General features: G+C 39.0%; 3 protein-coding genes across 7 annotated transcripts; 1 reads left to right on the top strand and 2 right to left on the bottom strand.

Annotated features, from left to right (window-relative positions):
• LOC109719565 (pentatricopeptide repeat-containing protein At2g31400, chloroplastic) lies at nt 1,921-19,637 on the bottom strand. Of its 3 annotated transcripts, none has more exons than XM_020246325.1 (5): nt 19,613-19,637; nt 5,433-7,439; nt 4,080-4,293; nt 3,199-3,383; nt 1,921-2,397 (listed from the first exon to the last, which is right to left on the bottom strand). In XM_020246325.1, exons 2-5 carry the CDS (start codon nt 7,424-7,426, stop codon nt 2,133-2,135), a joined length of 2,658 nt encoding a protein of 885 aa, XP_020101914.1. In that variant the 5' UTR covers nt 7,427-7,439; nt 19,613-19,637; the 3' UTR covers nt 1,921-2,132. The 3 variants fall into 3 exon arrangements, with proteins under 3 accessions (XP_020101914.1, XP_020101915.1, XP_020101916.1); XM_020246326.1 differs by having other exon boundaries at nt 19,609-19,629; XM_020246327.1 differs by lacking the exon at nt 19,613-19,637 and adding an exon at nt 7,572-7,587.
• On the bottom strand, nt 13,318-14,315 carry LOC109719294 (translation initiation factor IF-2-like). Its single transcript, XM_020245868.1, has 2 exons — nt 13,979-14,315; nt 13,318-13,523 (listed from the first exon to the last, which is right to left on the bottom strand). Exons 1-2 carry the CDS (start codon nt 14,313-14,315, stop codon nt 13,318-13,320), a joined length of 543 nt encoding a protein of 180 aa, XP_020101457.1.
• On the top strand, nt 15,237-23,145 carry LOC109719568. 3 transcript variants are annotated; one of them, XM_020246329.1, is made up of 10 exons: nt 15,237-15,730; nt 16,755-16,851; nt 17,129-17,245; nt 17,355-17,588; nt 17,980-18,098; nt 18,427-18,942; nt 19,160-19,268; nt 21,140-21,612; nt 21,844-22,029; nt 22,783-23,145. In XM_020246329.1, exons 1-10 carry the CDS (start codon nt 15,309-15,311, stop codon nt 22,973-22,975), a joined length of 2,466 nt encoding a protein of 821 aa, XP_020101918.1. In that variant the 5' UTR covers nt 15,237-15,308; the 3' UTR covers nt 22,976-23,145. The 3 variants fall into 3 exon arrangements, with proteins under 3 accessions (XP_020101918.1, XP_020101917.1, XP_020101919.1); XM_020246328.1 differs by having other exon boundaries at nt 22,780-23,145; XM_020246330.1 differs by lacking the exon at nt 16,755-16,851 and having other exon boundaries at nt 15,641-15,730; nt 22,780-23,145.

The following is a 23,382-nucleotide window of genomic DNA, read 5'->3' as shown; positions in this document are numbered from 1 at the left end:
TAGCACATAGCGCTCCGTGCTACCAAGTTGTTTTCGATGATACGGCTTCCAAATCGACGATCGGCTCCGTTAAACTTGATCTACACTATTGAAAGTATTTGAAAATTAAATTTCATAATTTTTTGATATCATTTACCTATCAAACAAGTAGTCTAAAATTGAACGGCTGAAAATAAAAATCTCATGAAAAATGATGATAAAAGATTTAAATTCAAGATCAGATATACTGATCTTACTCTAAATAGTGAAAAGAATTTTCTATAAAATTTTCATCGCATTTGGATTGTTTTACACCGTTAAACTCAAAAACACACCACATCGGCCATTAAAATTGTCAATTTTGAGATCTTTTGATCACTAGTCAAATGATGTCGAAAAAATCGGAAATTTAATTTCCAAATACTTTCAATAGTGTAGATCAAGTTTAACGAAGACGATCGTCGATTTGGAAGCCGCATCATCGAAAACAACTTGGTAGCACGGAGCGCTCCGTGCTACCGATAGCATAGTAGCCGGACTCTATATATATATATATATATATGAGTCGGACTTCTGTACTATCGATAATATCAAGCTTTTAATACTATTAAGGTTTCTGCTATTAGATTTATCATTTAATCATAATTTTCATCCGTTATATTATACTATTCAACCAACCATCCAGTCAACCCTAGCGGACCACTATCATTCTAACCGCATATCTTTCAATCCAACAGTTGAAAACTCGATAGCATAAAATGCTTGGTACTATATTCTCCAGTCCGTACGGAGGATTTTTTCCTCCAAATTCAGAAGTCTTCTTGATTACGGGTGTGTCCATAACAGTTTTGTTCTACAGGTGCGTATTGTCTGCTCTCTTTTGCTACATTAGCAATGCTATCTGGTGCCCATTGCGCAGATGTCAGTATTGGTTCGTATATCTATTATTTCCGTTTTTTGTTCATCTTCTTATGCTTTTGCATTATTTTTTGTAAATTATTCTGCCCTCGGCGGCGTCCTTGGCTGGAGCAAACCATCTACCTGCTGAACATCGTCTTCAACTCCATTCTGGATCCCAGATAGATTGTACAGTCTGTGAGGACGAGTATTGATGGTGGGAGACAATTGCAGTCCTTTGCTGTGAACACGCATTCCGTTGTGGAAGGGAGCATCTCTCCCAACTACCGTCAGAAATCGTTGATTTTTCTTTTTTTTTGTTAATTTGGGTGAATGCTAGCTAGGGCTAGGAGTGGCAATTCAACTCGCTGTTCGCGAGCCAGCTCGTATTCAACTCGAAATGAGCTTGAGATTGAATCAATCATTTAAAAAATAAGCTGAACACAAGCTGAGGTCAGCTCACTTATCTTCGGCTCGATAACAGCTAAAATACATATATTTTATATTTTTATATAAATAAATAAATAATTAGTTTTGTAGCTTAATCTAAATATGCAGCCTAACTCAATTATAAAAAAGTCGTTTATATCTAAAGGTTTAATTATTAAATCAAAATCAAATAGATAAAATCTCATAAATTTATTTTCTATATATATCCTTTCTAATTCTTTTAATTTGTTCATAATTCAGCTCGTATTCACCTCGTTAATAAACAAGCCAAACACGAATTGAATTTTCGACTATGTTCAGTTCATTTCATAAAATTGAATTTTTCGCCTCGATACTTTAACGAGCCAGCTCTTATTTGGCTTGTTTCATAAAAATGAATTTTTCGAACTCGATACGTTAACGAGTCAGCTCGTGTTCAACTCGTTTCATCATCGATACCCCTAGCTAAGGCACCGCAACACAAATGCAATGTAATTACAGCAGTTGAGTTTGTCTGTTAAATAAATTTCAAAACAAACATTTGAAATTTTGACACCAAGCCCCTTAAAAACTACTGATAAATTTTAAAACAAATCAAAAGATTAACAATTCCTATGTAGAGAAAAAAAAATAACCTTTTTTCGGTTTGTCCTTCTTATTGTACAATTAACAAACTAAACCAAATGAAAGCTAATTCCCAAATGCATAAACAACTTTAAACACATCTTAGCTAGTAAATGGCCAATAAGCAATTTCCTTACTCACATAATACACAACAATCTCACAAAGCAAGTAAACAACTATTGCCTATTCACCCCACTATACATCTACAATTGTAAGGCCTGTAGCCTCGGAACTAGGTTTGATGTGCTCGGCGGAGGCCGAACTCGCTCGTCGTGGAGTAGAAGGACGTTGATCGTGTTAGACTCCCTCAGCCACGCAGCGACTACCCCGCCGGGCGACACGAACCTGCCTAAGTTGAACTTTTCCAATTGAAATGGCGCGCCGATTGAGTTTAGTAGAGACTCGATCACACGACGGAGGGTGCTCGCGCCGGCGATCTTGCTATGCTTCCCCCACCCCGTCAAAATGCTGAATGGAAAAGCCGAAGTGTTAAGCATAAGTAATTTGTTGTGCTAAATAGAAATTAACTCTCTAAGTTTTAAACTATATAATACCGCTCTAAATGGCATCTCTGCTTCAATTGTTGGTTATTGACCTGGCTACTAAAATAGCTTCTCTACTCTCACAAACAAAAAGTAGGATTTCAACAAACAAGAAGTGTGAAAATTTTACTGCACGGAAAACTAAAATGAGATTATAAGCCGCAAAAGCGGAAGCACAAATATAAAGCTTCTTCCTCTACGACGCCAGAAAGCTGTTGGATGTTGTCGGAAACAGGATGTTGTGTAAACAAAAGAAGAGTTCTTCGCAATTGAGATTGATAAGATCAACAAAAGGGTATATGACAAGGCAACTCTACTTGTAATCAAGCCCATAAGGCACCTCATACAGTACCATCATGTGCGACAAAACCACAATTGAGATACTCGTGTGAAAATGCTTTTAACTGAAGTTAGGGGATGCTCCGCCCTGGTCGGAGCTTTCATTGGAAGCGCTGTTGAGTGAAATTGTTTGGAAAAGCACGACTTCCAACAATATATTGATATTTATCCCTAACATTTTGCCCCGGAGCAAAAGCAAAAGCAAAAAGCTTCAAATTGGAGCTTCTGCTTTTAGAATCTGAAATAAGATTGTTCTGGCTTCTTGTTACAAAAAAGCACTTCATGCACTTCCTTTTTGTTCGACGAGAGTCAACAATGAAAAGAAAATAAGATTGATGATTATAAGAACTTGTAAGAATAAACAAGTATTGTAGTCTAATTGGAGTACCTAACAAACTCGGGCAGCGGACGGCCATTGAAGACAAGAGAGCGTATGGCAAGAAGCCATGCATGAACCATGGCTTGAGCAGCTCCAGATGACATGAGGTGCAAATCCAAAGTGAATTCGCTCCACGTGTTCTCCCAAACGTGGCGATTTACCCCTTCGAACACAACCTGCTGAGCTCCTAGCCTCTGTAAACAATCAGAAAATTTATTCTTTAGTGACCTTCACAAAATAGAGACAACTAAATGTTTTATCAAACTCCTCAGCCAAAAAAGAATTTCAGCCATGTGGCGAGCCACAGTAATGTTACTGCATTTAATGCAATCAACACACTGGCTAGCCCGATAATTTGACGACATAAAGTTACATGTATTACCATCCATACCCATCGAGTAAAAATTTGCACTAGCCTCAGCGATGATGCATAATTGCATATTATGCCCCTCCGCTCAACTTTCTCTTCACAGAACATTAGACAAACAGAAACCCACTAAATGAATATAGAAAATCCTACATTCATTGCATCAGTGCACTTGATACATTTACAAAACCTCCGGCACTTAACAGTTGATTTCAAGTTCTTGTTAGTGATATCAATAGAAATGAAGGCAACTTTGCCATTTCAAGTCCTCCAGTAAGATTATTTCAGTTTTCAGGTTTAACTCTGGCCAGTTAAACATATATGAACATTGTACATATAGGAGGAGCATACACACATAAACACATCTCTAAGAGCGCAGGTGCAAATACATGATTTAGAGGGATATAGATAGATTGGTATACTTTTGAGGGGTAAGAATAGAAATCAGTACATTCTTGATTTCTTATGTGAAATCTTAGTAAAGAGTTGCAAAGTACGTCTGTAATCAAACATTCAAACTTACCTGCCCAAAATGCCATAGCATATCAGTAAGAGCGTTGTAGAAGGCAGATGATGTTGGAGGATCCATTCGCCTCAGCTCATCAAAAAGAGACTGGGCTTGGGCCCAAACCTCTCGGTAGCCCATCAGGAGCCCATGCGCAACCCCATAAACAAAGTTATCAAACAAGCGAAGCTGCTCCAGTAGTAATGATGCATCTTCAAATGAATTACAGCGGCTGGGGAAAAAAATAGCACATAATGAGATGTCTTAGATATAAATAATGGAAGGAAATCGATGAGAAGACAATGCAAGAAACATATTGACAAGTCAGGATGTCAACGGGACAGATTCGGAGAGGGTTTTCAAAAATCCGAACCCGAACTCGACACCCGAACCCAGAAACCCAAACCCGAAACAATCATTTCTCTTTACCATATTTCAAAACATACTATATTAAATCTAAATTTTCAAGATACAAATTCAGATATAACATCAACATTCATCTACGTTATTATAATGTAAAATCTATTCAGGTTCCGGTTATGGTTCAAGTTCGGGCCGGATACAGACAAAATCCATGCACAAATCCCCCGTTGGGTTTTCCTTTTTCATGCCGCTATCCAAACCCATATCCATTTAGCACCGGGTACACCCGCCCTATTCAGGTTCAGGTTCGGTTAAAATTTCGGGTATCCACACCCGTTGACATCCCTACATACAAGGGCCTGTTTAGCCGGGCTTTTGGAATCCTACTCCAGAAAACAAAGAGAAATTAGGCATTTACCGAACAAAAAGTCAGGAGCATTTGATGTAAAAGCCAAAACAAGATTTTGGGACCCAAACCAAAAAATCTGATTTGAAGTTTCTGCATCTGTTGCAGCAGAAGCAACTAAGAAGATTCTAATGTAGAAGTTACTAGTACTTCTTCAAGTAGATTTACTAAAACAGCACGTCTGCAGAAGCTCCAGGCAAGCATACAAGTCCTAAGAAAGTTGAATCAATATGAAGGCTTAACCTCCTCTTTGGACTTTGGTTTATTTATATAGGACACCGTAATAATGAAAATAAGATTTATCAGAACACTAGGTATACTCAACCGTACCATTAACCAATTTATTTACTTCAACAATCTGAATTGAGAAGAAAAAATGATACAGTAGGGTCATTAGTTGTCCTTCTAAGTGCCGTATATAAACATAACGTAAACAGGACAACAACTGCATAAATCATTGCAGAAAGCAAATTACCGCATAAAAATTATTCAATATAAATTAAAAGTCATTACTAAATGCGATTCACATTCCAATCCCCATAAAAATCAGTAAAAAGACCTAATTGGCATTTAAGAATATTAAGAAAAAGATTGCATATCACCTGCAAGCATTCAAAATGGCAGAGAACGTCACAACGTTAGGCCTCACACCCTGCTGAATCATTTTCTGGAACAATTCAAGAATACAAAACAGCTCCTCCGACCTCCTCCTTGCCTCCTCCGTAACAGGACGCCCTATTCCCCTCGTCAGCTGCCCTAAAACCCTAACACCATGCCCACCATAGACCGCACCTATCCCCACATCGCTCCCACCCTCCTCCTCCTCGACAAAAGCCCTAGACTTCCCAAATGCATCTATAATAGTATTATAAGTGACCACATTAGGCTCGATCCCCATTCTCGTCATCTCATCAAGAAGCGACACAGCACACTCGACCAACCCATTCTTAGCCAGTGTATCAATAAACGAGCTATACAAAACCACGTCAGGCCTTAAACCCGATTCCTTAAACTCTACGAACACATTAGCTGCATCCCCATACATGCCCGCCTTAGAGTAAATATCGATCAAAGTTGAGTACGTTAGCACGCTAGGGGCGACCCCCCTTTGCCTCATATCTTGTATTAAGAAAGCCACCACATCAAATTTTCCCTGTTTTCCATACCCATTAATTAAGGAATTGTAAGTGACTGTGTCCTTATCAACTCCCATCACATCCATCTCCTCACAAATCCGAGCAATCTCTTCATACTTCCCGGTCTTCACATAGATCGATAGCAGGGTATTGTAGCATACTCGATCCAACCGAATCCCCAAAGATTTCACCTTTGCATACAAGTTCAAAGCCTCGTCAAATTGCTCCAACTTGGAGTACCCATCAATCAGTGTACTATAGGTAACAACGTTCGGCCTCACATTCTTCGACTCCATGTCGGACAAAACCCTAACAGCAAGCTCCATATTACCGCATTTACAGATGGCATCAATGAACGTGTTGTAAGTATAAATATCACGGCCGATGCCCAAATGGATCATTTCATCGAACACGCGGCGGGCGTCCTCTAGATGCCCTGCGCGGCTGCACGCGGCGAGAAGGGAGTTGAAGGTCTTCCTATCGGGGCAGAGCCCGTGCTGGATCATCTCGCGAAAGAACCCGAGAGTGAGCTGGAGATCGACGCCGCCCTTACCGCAGGCGTCGATCACTGCATTGTAAGATATGGTGGTGGGCTTCAGCCCGTGGGACTTCATCGAGTTGAGCACGGCCATGGCCTCGGCTGCTAGCCCACTCCGGGCGTAAGCAGAGATGAGAGCGGAGTGGGCGAAGACGGTGTTGCCGTACCCGGCCGCAAAGCCGGCATCGAACACCTGGCGTGCGAGGTCAGGCCGGCCCATCTTGCCGAGCCCGCCGATGGCGGCAGTGAGCAGCTTCCCCTGCTCCACCGGCCCCCGCATCAGCGGCATCGAGGAGTGGAACACCGCGAGGGCCTTCGGCGGGTGCTTGTCGCGGTCGCCGAGCTCGTGGAGGACGAAGCAGTAGTCGTCAGGCGCGGCGAGGGCGCCGCGGAAGGCGGCAAGCGCGGCGGGCACGGCGCGGGCATCGGGGCCCAATTGTAGTATCTGGGCCAAGCAGCTCGCGGCGGCGGGGGAGGCGGCGGCGGCGCGGGAGTGGTGGTCGCGCGCCGCCTTCGGCGACGCGAGGTTCCTCTTCGAGACCACCCTCGTCGTGCGGCTGCGCCGGAAATCGGGGCTCAGCCCTGCCGGGGACCGGCCGAATCGCCGCGAATAGTAAGGCGACAGCGCCGGGATCGGCGAATTGGGGTCCAAGATGGGATTTTGAGGAGATGGGCACGGGGAGGAGGAGGAAGCAGCCGCGGAGGCGGTAACGGCGGCGGCGGCGACGGCGGCGGCGACATTAGGGTTAGGAGAAGGGGCGGTGGAGGTGGAGGAAGAAGAAGAGGAGGAGGATATGGAAGAGGATTTGTGGGGTTTTGGGGGGTGTTTGTGGAAATGGGTGTGAGGGGTGGGGTGGTGGGGGTTTTGGTGGTGGGGTTTGGAAGGGGTGAAGGGGTAGTGAGGGGGAGTTGAAGAAGCCATGGACTTGGAGAGAAGGGTTGCTATGCTATTTTGGGGGGAGTTTGAAGAGGAGATGGGAGGGGAAAGTGGAAATGGAGAAGGAGGAGGAGGAGGCCATGGTAGAGGGTAAAGAAAAAAAGAGAGAAGGGTTTTGGAGAGAGAGAGAGAGAGAGAGAGAGAGAGAGAGAGAGAGGATGAGATAAGGTATTGGTGTGAGTGGTTGGAAGATGAAGGGTTATAGTGGGTGAGAGGAAGGAGATAAGAAGACGAGAGAGAGAGAGAGTGTGTGTGTGTGGAAAAGAGAGGGTAAAGTAATTGTTGCATGCACCATGTTTATCCCTAAATCTCATACACTATAAAAAAATGAGCAATGCTCCTGTACACCAAAAACATCTTAACCATTAAATTTTTTTAAATGGACGGTCAAGATGCACCCTTTAAAAGAGGATGACCGGTATTTGATACCATCGGTACCGGTCAACTCTTAACAGGGCAAATTTTTTTTTTTTCAACAAGGGCATTTTGATAAATTTACATCTTATAACATATCCTCTTTAGCTAGAAAGGTTTGGCGTTACAAGTAAGGAAGGTGTGTAATTACCTTTCCTAAATTAACTTTTCTTTACTAATATATTGTATTCAAATTTTAAATAAAAAATGATATATTATTGAAATCATTTAGTCTACCCCTTAAACTCGAACCTGACTTAAACCAAGGTTAAAAGTTTAGCCAATTTTGAATTTATTTGTATGATTTGATTATGAAATAAACTCTTAAATTTGTTTCTAATTTAAAATTTTTTGCATTAAAAATTATATGTAGATATAAAATATTGCAACTGAAAAATTATATTATACAATTTCTTAGTAATTGAATATGAAATATTATCCCAAGTGAATGTTTGAAAGTTAATTTTCAAAACATAGAATAATTTAATTTAAATAGTTAACAAATTTTATTTTTTTAACTATAATATAAACTAAATCTAAATTTAAAATTTAATTTTAATCAATATTTTTGAACTTTAATATTGTTTTTACTATCGAATGAACAATTTGAATTTAATTTTAAAAATAGAAGCCTTTAATTTAAATAAAAAATAAAGTTATGTTTATAAATACAGCATAATTTACAATTTCAATAAGTTAATTGTTAATTTGAAATTTCGTGTCATTTTAATATCAAAATAACAATTTGATTTGAAATATACTAATCATTTAAACATAAATTTTTTCATTCAGAAAATTAAAATTAAAATTAAAATTGAATTTAATATACACAATTAATAAGTTTAAGCTCAAATTTTATTTTTTATAAGAATTCCCAATTTTATAAAGATTTATTACTTATCAAATTAGTACTATCTAATTTGGTAAGTAACAAAATTAAACAAGAAAACATATATTTGTATAGGGTTGATTAAATTTGGTAATTAGTTTTTATTTATTTTCCCATATTACCCTTACGAATAGTAACCTGTTGAGCAAGTTACTACCTGGTGTATTGAAGAATTTCTCTAAAAAAATATCATACCGATTGTTCCTGAAAAGTGATAAAGGACTTGGTGGTTGATATTTGAGGTTCAAAGTTCGAATCTTAATTAATTCACATTTTCAGCTAAGTTTATTTCTAAAATAAATAAACAAACCTGCTTGTTCCTCAAACACAGCTAGTAGAAATAGGAACATACCTAGTGAAAATAGTCTCTTGTTCCCCAAACACAAAATGCTAAGGATGAAAACAGTTGTGGAAACAATAGTGGGAATAGGGGTAGAAATAGTTGTTCCCACCTATTTTTATTTTTAAAATTTTAAAAAATTAGATTTTAAATTTTAAATTTTTAAAATTTATAATTTATAATTCTAAAATTAAAAAATTAGAATTCACAATTCTAAATTTTAAATTTTAAATTTTAAATTTGATATTTTAATTTTTTTTAAAATAGTTTTTTATATTTTATATTTTTTAAATTTAAATTTGATCTTAAATTTAAAATTTTGGCATTTCAAATTTTAAATTTAATTTCTAAATTTGAAATCTAAATTTTAAATGTTAAATTTTAAAAATATAAATATAAAATTTTAAATTTTAAATTTAAGTATAATGAGATGGGTAATATCATTATTGTCTATTTATAAGTTTATAACTATCCGCTCATGAAATGTGCTTATATATATTTATACACTGGGTGCATGGAATAATTTCTTTTAGAGAGAGAAAATGAGCGGCGGAGAGAGAAGAGTTTGAGGGGTGCAATGGGAAGGGATGGACGGCTGCAGGTGATCTTGGGGACACTCACACACGTGAGAGTTGTTGCCGAGCTGTCTTCGGGAAGATTCCGTGCCGATTCTCGTGGCCTGCTGGGACACATTCAGAAATGTCAGCGGGTACGGATATTTAAAATTTTATTAGAATTCGAATAAGATCGAATTTATTCGATACTAAATAAATAAATTTTTTAATTCAAATATAAAAAAGGAAAATTTCAAATACCTCCCTATCATTTTATATTTTTTTATTTTAGTATTCTATGGTTTCAACTGTATCAAGTTAGTACCTGTGGTTTCGCACTTTCTGACTTTAGTAGCCTGTGGTTTCAAGTGTATCAAGTTAGTACCCTGTGGTTTCGCACTTTCTCACTTTAGTACCATGTGGTTTAATATTTCGTTCAATTATATATCCCGAAATAGATAATAAAAAGAGAAAATTGAAATTACATGGTACTAACTTGATACAAAAATAAAATCACAGGATATTAACTTGATACACTCGAAACCACAGGGTACTAAAGTGAGAAAGTGCGAAACCACCGGGTACTAACTTGATACACTTGAAACCACAGGTACTAAAGTGAGAAAGTGCGAAACCACAGTTGGCGTATTGAAGTTTCCCCTGTAAAAAATAAAAGTTCAGCGAATTTGAATTTGGATATAAAATTTGTTTGTAATATAATATATATATATATATATATATAGAGAGAGAGAGAGAGAGAGAGAGAAGAGGAGAGAGAGAGAGTGAGACTACTATGCTATCGAAGCACAGAGTCTTCCGTGCTTCAGCTCGTTTTCGACGTTGCGACTTTCGAATCATCGATCGGCTCCGTTAAACTTGATCTAGAGTATTTGGAGTATCTAGAAAATAAGTTTTATTATTTTTCGATATCATTTGCCTAGTGATCGAATAGGCTCAAAACGAGCAGGAAGCACGGAAGGCTCCGTGCTTCCGATAGCATAGTAGCCTCACTCTATATATATATATATATATATATAGTGTAGAGCTACTATGCTAACGAAAGTATAAAGGATTTTTTGCTTTCAACTTTTTTACCTTTGGATGAAAAATTATACGGTTTGGATGATTGCGGTCCCCCTCAGGATTAAATAGTATCCCTAGAATTAAGTGGTCACCACAGGATAATAGTATTAATTTAAAAATTAAAAATGATCAAAGGGGTTGATCTAAGGGTCAAAAAGTCGGAAGCACTAGATTCTCTATAATTCCGATAGCATAATAGCTCTACTCTCTCTCTCTCTCTATATATATATATATGTATATGTGTGTGTGTGTTTGATTTTATATTTAAATTTATATTTTAAAATTTCAATTTAATGTAATATAAGGTTTTCGAGTTCGAGTTTGGATGTGGATTTTTAAAATCAGTTGGATTTGAATTCGGATTTAGCTTTGGTAGTCCGGGGTTCGGGTTTGAGTTTTTGAAAACTCGTCCTAAATCTGACTCGTTGACATCCAAACAGTGATGGTGATTCTGAAACAAAACTTCGGTGGAGCACTTTCCAGTGACGTTTTAGTGATCAATTCTGATTCAATGTCATGTATTATTTTTTACCTTTATTTAAAAATTTATTAGATATTGTAAATATTTTTTTTTAAAAAAAATAAAACCCTAAGAACATACTATAACTCTTAAATAGAGACAAAATTGACACATGACACTGAATTGAGGGCTTCTAAATGAGGCGTCGTTAGAAAGCCCATTTAAGTTTTATTTGTCCTCATAATGTTTTTAGTTTTAGGAGTTATTTGGTTGCCACCTTATAGTTTTATTACAAATAAATTATGTTAAGTACGATAATAAATTGTTATAAAATATTTATTTTTGCATATTATTTAGGTAAAAAGTGTAAATTTATCCGAATTATGAACTATTTTGAATACACTATATAACCTTTCAAAATTTTGATTTTACTAATCAACCTTCCAATTTATTTAATTTGAATTAATTAACAGTACTTTAACTTTTAAATTTAAACTAATTATTTATTTTTAATGAATTTATAATTATGAGAATAAGATAAAGTATACTGATTTGTAAAGATAAACAACGTATCGGAATTTTGAAATCGAAGTACCATATTATTGTCAACAGACTCAAATCAAATAAATTGAAAGGTTGGACAGTAAATAATTATAATTTAGAAATATTAGGTAACTACTTCAAAAGGTTCGTACGTAGTTCATATAAGTTTTATACATTTTCACTTAGTTATTTAGGTTGTACATATTGCAGTGAGTAATATAACGGAGAGATTGCATTACACGAACAATGAAAAAAATAGTGTTTTTATATTTTATTTATGTCTTATATATTTTAATGAGTTTAGTACGATGTATAATCTGCTGTCTTATCGAAAAATGGAAAGTATATATTTATATAATTTTGCTCTAACCAAGGATGAAATCCGAATTCAATCACGAAAGGAGCCAAAATTTATATAAATAAAAACTTTAGTAACAAATAAATAAGATTTTACCTAGTCAAATCTTTTAATGAGATGAAAAAATAGCTTTTTTTGCATTTGGCCCCATCAAAAAAATTATTTTTATAAAAACCCCATCAAATTTATAATTACAATTATGACCCTATCCCTGTCACGCAGATGTCACCATAAGCGCTACGCAAGCAAGGAAAGGTGCTGGAATAAGTTGAGCACGGTAATTCATTCACCATGTCTAAATATGGTGAATGAAATATAAGTATGGAGCACGAAAAATCATTCACCGTATTTGAACACCGTGCATGATTCACTGTGTTCAACTTAACACCCCTCCAACTTGCGTGGCACTGATGTAGCGGGAATAGGATCCAATTTGTAATTATAAATTTGATGGCGCTATTTGTGAAATTTTTTTTTTTTTAAGGAGACCAAATGCAAAAAAAAAGCCCTGAAAAAAATTATTCGTTAGATAATTAACATAAAATAATATTAACTTCAAATATATTAGGCCAATTTGCATAAAAAATCCACTAATTTTGGGCTTTTGCAAAAGTGGGCTACCTTTTTCGTTTTCGCAGATTTGGTCCGACTTTTCAGTAAACTGACCAAAATACCCTTGTACCTTTTTCTCTCTCCTCTTTTTTTTTTTTCTCTCGTTCTTTTTTTTCTTTCTCTTCCCAGAAAGCGGTAGAGGCGGAAACGCCACCCCCTTCTGCCCCGGCGACGTCGCCCTCGCCCGCTCCGGCGATGTTGCCGGCGACGAGCCCGCCTCCCCCGCCTCGGCCTCTCCCCCGACCCTTCCTTCTTCCCTACCCTTGACCTTCGACGTCGGTGTTGGCGTCGTCGTCTCCGGCGGCGAAGCTGCGCACGTCGTTGGGGCTGCGGGCGCGCGACTGGCCTTGCGCTCTCCGGCCTCCGCTGCACCAGCCTCGCGCGGCTTCGTGGGTCCCCCGCGCCTCCCCTCAACCCCGCTCCACTACCTCCTCCCTCGTCGGAGACGACGAGCAGCTGCTTTCAATGCTTTGCTCCATCCTTGCCACCATTTAATTAATTAATTAATAACTACTCTGAATCTAAAATCTAACTTAATTTCACAAAATTTGCTTTCTCGTCTCAATTAAATCACTAATTTAAGTACCATATTTTGGGTTTCAATTAAATCACAAATTTTGCTTTCAACACTCTGCCGGGGCCAATCGCGCGCCCGCAGCCCTAGCGACGGGCACAGTTCCGGCAGCCTCGCAGCCTCCGCTGGAGATGACGACGCCGATGCCGATGCCGGAGACGACGAGCAGAGGAGGAGGAGGAGAGTGATGGTGAGGAGGGGGAGCGGATGGAGATGCGGACGGTGGAGATGCTGCGGCCGCGGCGGGAGGGTGACCTACATCCGCGGTGAAAAAAGAGAAATTGTGTAAATTTCATCCAAACAGTGTAGTTCTGTCTCAAAGAGTGCAATTTTTTTTAAAAAAATACACTGTTTTATATAAAATTTACACTATTTGAGACAGAATTTACACTCTTTGGGACGAGAGTTGCATTCTTTAGGCGAACGTTGCACTATTTGGATGAAATTTACACTATTTGGGATGACAAAAATTATACTTTTTAGTCGAACGTTGCACTATTTGGGTGAAATTTACACTATTTTTTATTCTCTTCTTCTTCCTCCTTCTTTCCCTCCGTTTATTCTCTTCTTTTTCTTTTTTTTTTCTTTCTCCTTCTTTCCCTCTGTTTATTATCTTTTTTTTTCTTCCTCCTTCTTCCACCTCGAGGAGCTCTGCAGCCGCCTCGCGTGCCTCCTTGCTTAGAACCGCGAGCTTGCCGCGCGGTAGCGACCTGCTAACCCCGTGACAGCGCGGATTGGCGGCGCCTCCCACCTCTCTGCGCTCTTCCCCCGCGACTCCGACTGGCTCCGGGCCGAGTCTGCATCCCTCCGTCTTCGTCTCGCGTTGGCGCGCCGACGGAGAAGGAGGAGGAAGAACGAGGCCGCGATGGAGCTTGACGTCGAGCAGGGAGGCGGCGGAGCGGGCCTGGCCGCGGCAGCAGAGGGCCTGGGCGAGGGCGCGGTAGGAGGAGGGGTCGGGGGAGAGGCCGAGGCGGGGGAGGCGGGCTCGTCGCCGGCGACGTCGCCGGAGCGGGCGAGGGCGACGTCACCGGGGCAGGGGGGTGGCATTTCCGCCTTCGCCGCTCTCTGGGAAGAGAAAGAAAAAAAAAGAACGAGAGAAAAAAAAAAAGAGGAAAGAGAAAAAGGTACAAGGGTATTTTGGTTAGTTTGCTGAAAAATCGGACTGAATCTGCAAGAACGAAAAAGGTGGTCCACTTTTGCAAAAGCCCAAAAATAGTGGATTTTTATGCAAATTGGCCAATATTATATTAACTTAAAAAGCAAGTTTTAAAGAACAGCGTAATATTCAAACATATTAAGGACTAATGTGCAAACTTGTACACTCCGATTAGGGATGCAAACGGGGCGGATCTGGAGGCGGGAGCTCCACCCCTCTCACCGCCCCGTCTAGCAAACTAACCCGCCCCGCCTCCCGCCCGAATCCCGTGACAAGTGTTAAGAAAATATATTCCCATAATCCGCCCCGCCTTGTAACCCGCCTCCCGCCGGCGCCCCGAATCCGCCCCGCCAACTAATATTTTTTATAAAATTATAATATTATTAATATTTTGTAAAATATAAATTAATAATTTTTAATAATATTATATATATAGTTTAATAATATTAATTATAAAAATAAAAAATATCAATTATAATTCAAAATAAAATTTAAAAATTTCAAATACATTAGAAATGAGAGTACTAAGTTATTTGTATTTTAAACTTTTTTATAAATACATTATTTTTTAGAAATATTTTTTAAAAATATAAATACTTTTCGGGGCGGATTCGGGGCGGATCATGGCGGGGCGGATTCGGGGCGGGTCAAAATTTCTCCCGTTTTCTGCCCCGAATCCGTCTCGGATCGTAAAATTTACCCGTTTCCCGCCCCGAATCCGTTTATTTTCTCCCATTTTCTGCCCCCGTCGGGGCGGATCGGGGCGGGAGCTCCACCAACCCGGATCCGTTTGCATCCCTACTCCAAATTTGGTTCGACCCCGCGCTTCTCCCTCGTCGCCTTTCTAGGGTTAAGAGTTTTGTTCCCTTCTCCGAACCCCGCCCATGGCTCCCGCGCGATCGCAAGCTCCTCCTCCTGCTCCTCCTCGAACCCTAAACGTTCAGAGGTTCGCCGAGTCCCGCGCCGCCGAGCTCGAATCCCTCCAAGCCGTCGTCTCCGGCCGCCTCGGCGGCGACTTCCGGATCCGCCGCGGCAAGCGGCGGCGCACCACCGGGCACCGCTGCGCCAAGCGGCGGAGGGGCGGCGGCGGCGACGGGGATGCGTCGGGCGCGGAGGAAGGTCGGGGGAAGGAGAAGAAGGTGTCGAGGAGGGTCAGGAGGAGAAGGGAGCTTTGTAGCAACCCGCCGTTAGGGTTTACGACGTCGGGGGACGGGACGAAGAGGCTGAGGACGCACCTTTGGCACGCGAAGCGGTTCGCCATGGTGAAGAGGTGGGGGTTTTACCTCCCTCTTGGGCTTCAGGGAAGGTAAAGGAGAAGTTAGGGTTAATTCTCTTACCTGTGCTTCGTTGTTGTTGAGAGAAGGTTTGAATTTTGATACAATTTGATATTTCTCTACTATCTACTTAGCTGTAAAGTGAGAAAAAAAAAAGGGAGGATCTTTTTCCTCCTGTTGTTGTAGTGTTTTCTGTGTAAAATATGCATTAGTAATGAAACATATAGAAGGTTGAATTGAGGAGTGAGCTACACTCTTTTTGATAAGTTGAGGGTACTCGACTATCGAGTAATAGTTTGTTATTGGCCGAATTAGCGTTAATTCTATGCTTATTTGGTGTGGCTTCGGAAAGAACTTCACTACCAGAGTGGAGGACAAACTTTTGGCGAGCATCAAGTGCAGACCTTCCAGTTGGAATAGGAAGTGGAGAAGAACTTCTAGCGACCAAAAGCAGAAGCTCCAACATGAAGTTTTGTTTCTAGATGTAACAAGCAGCTATTGGGAGGAATTAGACCACATCTATTAGTGCCTTTTCAAATATTTCTAATCAGACACTTAACTCTGTAGATGCTCTGCTTGGGCCAAAAATGCCTAGATTGGAGATAGTATGGGGACAATACATAAGGATTCAAATCTATTGGAAAACCACAAAAGGTCATGATTATTTTTGTATAGAGGTAATGTCTATAAAGACACAGGAACCTGTTTGTGCATTAATTATGACAACATAGATTGTGAAGCCATTTAAGCTTTGTTTAGAATGGCTTGGTTCTGAGCACTCGACTATGAAGGTAACAGAATTGATATCCTAAATTATGATAGAGGACGGTGAGAGCAGCATCTTAGTATCCATGCTTGTTGCTTTATTTGTTGTGGAAATACTAATGGAGCAATGAATATCTATTCTTTTGATGCTACATCGTTACCCCTATTTATGGTCATAACTTAGTTGTCTCATGTTGATTTTTGTACCTTGCATATCAATTTGGAAGCTTTTTAGCGATACATTTTGTGTCATCGTACGTAACTTAGCACCACTAATTTCACATCATGCAGAGGAAGAGGTTCAAGGGCTGTTCTGAAGTGGTTAAAAAATAGTGCGCTTGTACATGATGCTAGCTACTGTCTTCCTATCCAACTAGAGGGTCCAGAGGCAGGCAATTTCGCTTTTTCCTTTCCCAACTCAGTCTGCTTATAGATCAAATTTCTTTCAATGATATCTAGTAGATCACACTCTTATTTATGATATTACTTCTTTATTACTTTTCTAATGGTGTGTACAGTGTATTATCTCTTGGTTTAGTACCAGAGGGATTTGCATTTATTCAATAATATTTTCATTCTCTTGGTGTCTATCAGCTACCTTATTTGTTTTCAGGTTTAATACTTTCATTCTCTTGGTGACTATCGGTTACCTTATTTGTATTCAGGATTCTATACAAGCCATTCTGAGAATGGTAATAATTCCTGCACCTTCAGAACCTTTGCAGGTCTCGGAAAACCCCCAGCATTGTGTGTTTCAAGGTGTTTGCTATGAAAATGCAATGGTAGGTATTATATATTTTTTATAAAGAATAGCTGGTGTTTTTTCAATACTGAACTTGAAAGTCTATTTCCAGAGGGTTTTATTGATATGTTCTGACTTTAATTCCTCAGCTTTATGATGTTAGACCTCCTCATTCTCAATTGGTTGCCCCGGTGATGTACATGTGGCAGCCATATTTCAGCAACAATAAGAATTATGCCACTGAACAACATGACACATCCAATATTTGTAGTAGTTCTGGGGAAAGTGAACGTAGGACTTTGACGCGTAAATTGTGGATATGGATCCATGCAGCTGCTTTTGAAGAAGGAATTGATGCGCTAAGATTTGCATGTCAGAGGCAGGTAATGTGAAATTCCCCTCTTATTTCCAGAGCCGTATAGCTTAATACATGGGAATTTTCATTTTTTTTTTCCTTTAAATGATGATGTGAATTTTAATGCAAGGAGAACATGAAATTTAGGGGAAAAAGACACTTTGTCGGCAGTTCTTCCCTTTCATCGCTACTACTGAAGCGTAGAAATATTTAGAACAACATATCATACCGAATGTTAATATACATATCATGTTGGATAATCATCATTAACCTCATAATGTTTGTATTCTGCTGATATACTTGTATGGTTGAGGTGGCATCTTTCTAAAACTAACATGCTATTGTTGTGTATTACAGTAGCTTTTCTCCTTAAACTGTAAATGGCTTCTCTAATTTTGGCTTTACTCTTCATATTTCAGGTGCATGAGTGTGGTGTCTCTGTTAGTTGTTTATCACTTGAGGGACAATTGGGGAAATTGGAAGTTATGGGGTCCAGGGCAATAGAACTTCTTCAGAAAATATTACGCCCTACGTCAAAGTATGTGTCTTCTTTGATCTACTTTGGATTGCTTGGAGCTTTGTGAGAAGTGCTCAAAAGGCACTAATAGCTTTTTTGATGAAAATTTAGTCAACAGCTCTTTGTTGCAGCAGAAGCAGAAGCTTTTGCAGCTCTGCTTTTGGGACCCAAAAGCTCCTTTGCTCTTTGCACCAAAGCAGAAGCTCCAATCATCTTCCAGTTGTCTACTAGTTTCTGGAAGGTTCAGCTTCTTGGAGTAGAGAAGCAGCCTGGGAAACCAGGGCAAATGGGAACTTCTTGTGAGAATATATCTTTCTCATAAATGCATTATTATTTGTTTGTTTGACAGGTATAGTGCAGCTCATGAAAATTCAACATTGGAAGATCCTGTTTTGACTGCTTGTACCAGCTCTCGGCATCACAAAGATTTTGTGCTTGATAAAATGAAGCAACTTCAGTCCCATGCAATTCGACCCCTCTTAGTTCATGATCCAAGGGAAGTTCCATGTCAGGAAACTGATGCTGCTGCTTTGGATAATTTGCAGGAAGATATCAATCTAAATTCAAATGGCTTAGCCACTGAATGTTCTCTCAAGAACGAAGATATTTTATCTGACGGGTCAACTCCTAGAAGCCATGAAAATTATCTTCTTGACCTTAAAAATGTGTGGGATTCTATTTCTAACACGAATCCTCCGGTTCCAGAAAAGACTCTTTGCGAGGAGAAGCACCAAAGGCGTTTAAAACATTTCTACCTTGATTCCACTGAACATGAAACTGTAGCTACTGAAGGAAATGATAGTTTTAGCCGAGCTTGCCCCATTCTGCTTTTAAAACAAGCTGAACATGGAAGTCCGTGTATGGGGTAAGATTGACATCGTACAACCTTCATTGTTTTAGGAACTGTTGATTTTCTAATCGATTTCCTACCTTTCCTATTATCAGAAATGTTAAATTGTTTTGCTGAGTAATTTGCACCTACATTGGCTGTCCTTTTCTACAAAAAGTTCTTACATTTTTGTTATTTGGTTTTTGCTGTAATTTTTAACCTTTTCAGAGCATTGACTGTGAATATTTTGCAGGTGGTCCGTGATTCTACCTTTGAGTTGGGTGAAAACTTTTTGGTTTTCTCTTGTCTCGCATGGGGCTCATGCAATAGGCTTAAGAGAGAGGCGATGGATTGCATGTAACGTAAGTTAATACAACAGATCTATGTTCAAGTTTATTCTGGACTTACACATAGGGGTGGAAACGAGCCGAGCTCAAGCGAGCTTATGTCAGCTCAAATTCGGCTTGAAATTAATTTCGAGCCTAAATCTAGGCTCAAGCTCGGCTTGAAATTAATTCGAGCCGAGCTCGAGCGAGCCTAATTTCGAGTCGAGCCGATTGAAATTCTCGACATTATATAATCAATATTTTAATTTTATAGAACATTACCTACAATTTGATGCAACATGTCCAATAGTTCAAAATACAAAATAATTGCAAGAAATGTGAGCTAGGGTGACTGCTTGACTGGGTGAGGGTCTGTGAGAGAGAGAGAGAGAGAGAGAGAGGGGGGGAATTAGGGATTGGGAATTTGAATGTTATCATGTTTTAGGATATGTGCAACAGTGAAAGTCTGAAAGAGAAGTGTGTTATGTAAATTTAGAGTTGGGCTCAATTGCATGGTTTGTACTTGTTGGGTTAATTTTATGGGCCAACTATAATAGCCCAAATTAAATAAAGCATATATATAATTAAAATACATTATATTTATAAATATTATATATATATATATATTATAGTAGGGTACTGTGCTATTAGGAGCACAGCAGCCCTGTGGGCTTCTAACTTTCTAACCACCCATCAAATTTGATGGATGGTTAGAATGAGAAAGGAAAGAGATATTGAAGAGAAATTCAAGAAGAAAAGAAATTGAAACATCCAATTTCTCCTCAATATCTCCTCTCTCTCTCATTCTAACTATTCATCAAACTTGATAAGTGGTTAGAAAGTTAGGAGCACAAGGGCTGCTGTGCTCCTAATAACACAGTAGCCTTGCTCTCTCTCTCTCTCTCTCTCTCTCTCTCTCTCTCTATATATATATATATATATATATATATATATTCGAGCTTTTCGAGCTTTTCGAGCCTAATTCGAACGAGCCGAGTAATACTCAAGCTCGACTTGAAATGAATTTCGAGCCTTTTATTTTGTTCAAGCTCGGCTCATTTAATTTCGAGTCGAGCTCGAGCGAGCCGAATATCGAGCCGAACACGAGTCGAACGCGAGCCGGCTCGCTCGTTTGCCAGCCCTACTTACACATCACAAAGACTAGCATGAAAATTCTAAGTGTTTGAAGTTATGTTGTTCTGAGCTTTTTGATCGCATATAAACTGGAAGATGTAGCGAAATTTAGTGCAGTGGGCACCTTAAGGAATTCATACATTTGGTTATCCTCAATAACCTGGTAAACTGTGTCCTCCTTTCCTCTTTTCAATAAATACATGGTGCATAAAATAGGAGCTATTATGTGTTATCCTGCAAAATTATGTGGCCCTGTAAAATCTGAATTTTCATATATTCTCCTTGAAGGTGCATTTTCTTACAACAATACCCTTAAGTTGTGGAGTGGTCCTGTTTGTGGGGAGAAGTTGGTTGTAGTAGAAGTACAAGTATATAGTTATCTAAGAAATTAAACTTTTGTAGGGTATGTGTGATATTTCAGATTTTATGAGGATATATATNGAGGCTAAAGAAGATGATCGCTCACATGGGCACAACAACACTTCTTATAAATATATATATATATATATATATATATATATATATATATATATATATATATATATATATGTGAAAAAATAATTTGTAGGCGGTGCATAGGAGATATGCAAATATCTAATTTTATCAACTTACTGTTGTGTGCCTATGCAAATCGTGCCGTGCCTCTTTATGGTGTTTTCTTTTGTTCTGATCCAAAGAATTCCTGAAAACCTCTTTTAGCTTTAAATTGAATAGACATGACAAATTGTTCACATGTGGCATTTACTGGCTAACACAAAATCTGTTTTTCGCAGAATGTGTTACCATCTTTCCCATACGACTTTCCTGATTGCAAAGCTTATTTATCATTTATGACCGATGAAGCAGCTGCATTGGATCAAGCGGCTGAGCTGCGTCCTCCTGCAGTGAGACCTTTAAAAGTTCCTATTCCTCCTCCATGGGATGTTCTCGCAGCTGTCGCCAATAAAGGGTCCACCATATTGAAGGGTTTTGAGCTAGATGAGAAAGAATTCAGTGGATCAACTAATGAGAATTCTCTTATAAATTCATCGACAAAGGATGGTCCATCTTTCCCACTATTTATACCACGGACAGCTGAAAATTTGTTACAGTATTCAGAAAGTATCAACGGCAAAAATCAGGTTTCTTCTCACAAAGAGCCGTGTCTTGTCAGAGTTCTACTTCGTGCTTATAGAGAAGGCGTCTTTGAAGAGGGGGCAATCATTTGTGCTCCAGTTCCAGCGGACCTTTCAAGATGGAAAACCAGGTTTGCGGCCTTTGAAAGCTGCTTCTTCTTGTTGAGATACATGCACATTTATACCCTGCAAACTTATTAATCTACACAAGTATCCCTGTAAAATCAGGATTTTGTGTTATGGCCATCGAAAATTTCTTACATACGCTCCCTTTTCTTTACAAGAGAATAAAGCATCTTGCTCTTCTTTGGCTATATTATTGCCTGCTCAGGCAAGTGTACTAACATTGACATGGGGTACAGATCGGAAGAAAAGGGGAACGAGGCCGAAGAACTGTGGCAACTTCAACTCCCGCAGTCGTATGTCGGATCGTTCTTCACTCAGCTCGAGTCTGGGAACTGGGAGCTGCAGTTGCCCAAAGATCATCTCGCCCAGGAGGCGTTTAGATGGCCCATAGGGTTTGTTACAACCGGCTTTGTTTATGGAAGGTACTTTTCTCTCTCTCTCATTTTTACCTATCCATAGATGATAGTCTCTAGCTTTACGGTTTAGGGCATTAAAATGACGATATTATCCTCAATATTTGCTGTACCAAAACATCACGGGCATGTTTGTTTCAACGGAAGTGGAAGGAGATGAAATTGTTTTTGGCCGTAAATGTCCACTTCCGTTGTTTGGTTTGTTGGAAACTAAATTCGCTCGTAACTCCACTTTCCCAAAACGTCGTAATTGACTTCGCCTTGGGCAGTGCCGAAGTCAATTACGGAAGCGAAAAAGATAGAGAAAAATAAGAAAAAATTAACTGCTATATATATATATTTATTTATTTCATTCTCTTATGTCCTTTTGTGAATATTTTCAGTAAAATAAATACAAAAGTGGAATAATTGCAGTTCCAAAGTAATCGAGTTCTTATTAAACCAACAGGGGTGGAAAAAGATTTTGCACTTGAATTTAATTCAACTGAAAGCCATTTTCAACCTGAAAAATCACTTGCGGCAAAACAAACAGGCCCAACATGTAACACCTGTTAAGGATAAAATCATCATGTTGCTGTCATAAATCACTCAAAACGCATGTACTCGACTTTGTTTTACTTTTTTTCTTTTTTGCATGAACTTTAAAAGTGATAGTCGAAAGATTCAATCTACGAACCTAGTTGTGACTGCGAATTAGTCGAGGGCCGTTCTTTCTGTACCGTCAATATGATAATCATGGGGTGATATTGTGTTTTGCAGCAGTAACAAGAGAGCGGCGGTAGCTTTCTGCAATGCAAATCTTCTGGCCATCCTGAGAAAACAACAATGGATCGAGGCGCAATCGAGGAGGCCGGAGATCTTTGTCCTAGTTCGGAATATGAGATCGACTTCGTACCGCCGCGCTCTAGCGACAGTTGTTTTGGAACAACAGAAGGATGATCTAGAGTTCTTGTAGCCATTTATGCAGTTTTTTAAGTTGTTTATCTATGTTTTATTACCATCCTTCTTTTTGTTGTATCATATGGACTTCTATTTTTTTTCTTTTTTTTTTTTCCCTGAACTGTGGACAATTTGGGACCATTTTGAATCTATACCTGACCTTTAAAAATTTTGATTTTGCCGTCCAACTTTTGCATTTGTTTGATTTGAGTTAGTTAACAGTATTTTAACTTTAAAATTTAAACTAATTTTTTACTTTAATAAATTTATTGTTGCGAGAGTTACACAAAATTACCAAAAAAATTCAAGATAAAAAGCGTTCGGATAAATACACCATTTTAATTCGACAATCCTAATCTCTCAGTTTGTTTGATTTGAGCCAGTGAAAAATATTTTGACTTCAAAAAATTTGTCGCTTATATT

The sequence above is a fragment of the Ananas comosus genome, linkage group 13 (assembly GCF_001540865.1).
Source record: "Ananas comosus cultivar F153 linkage group 13, ASM154086v1, whole genome shotgun sequence".
Lineage (NCBI taxonomy): Eukaryota > Viridiplantae > Streptophyta > Magnoliopsida > Poales > Bromeliaceae > Ananas > Ananas comosus.
Note: the sequence above shows the minus strand (reverse complement) of the source record. Positions and strands in the feature narration are given on the sequence as shown.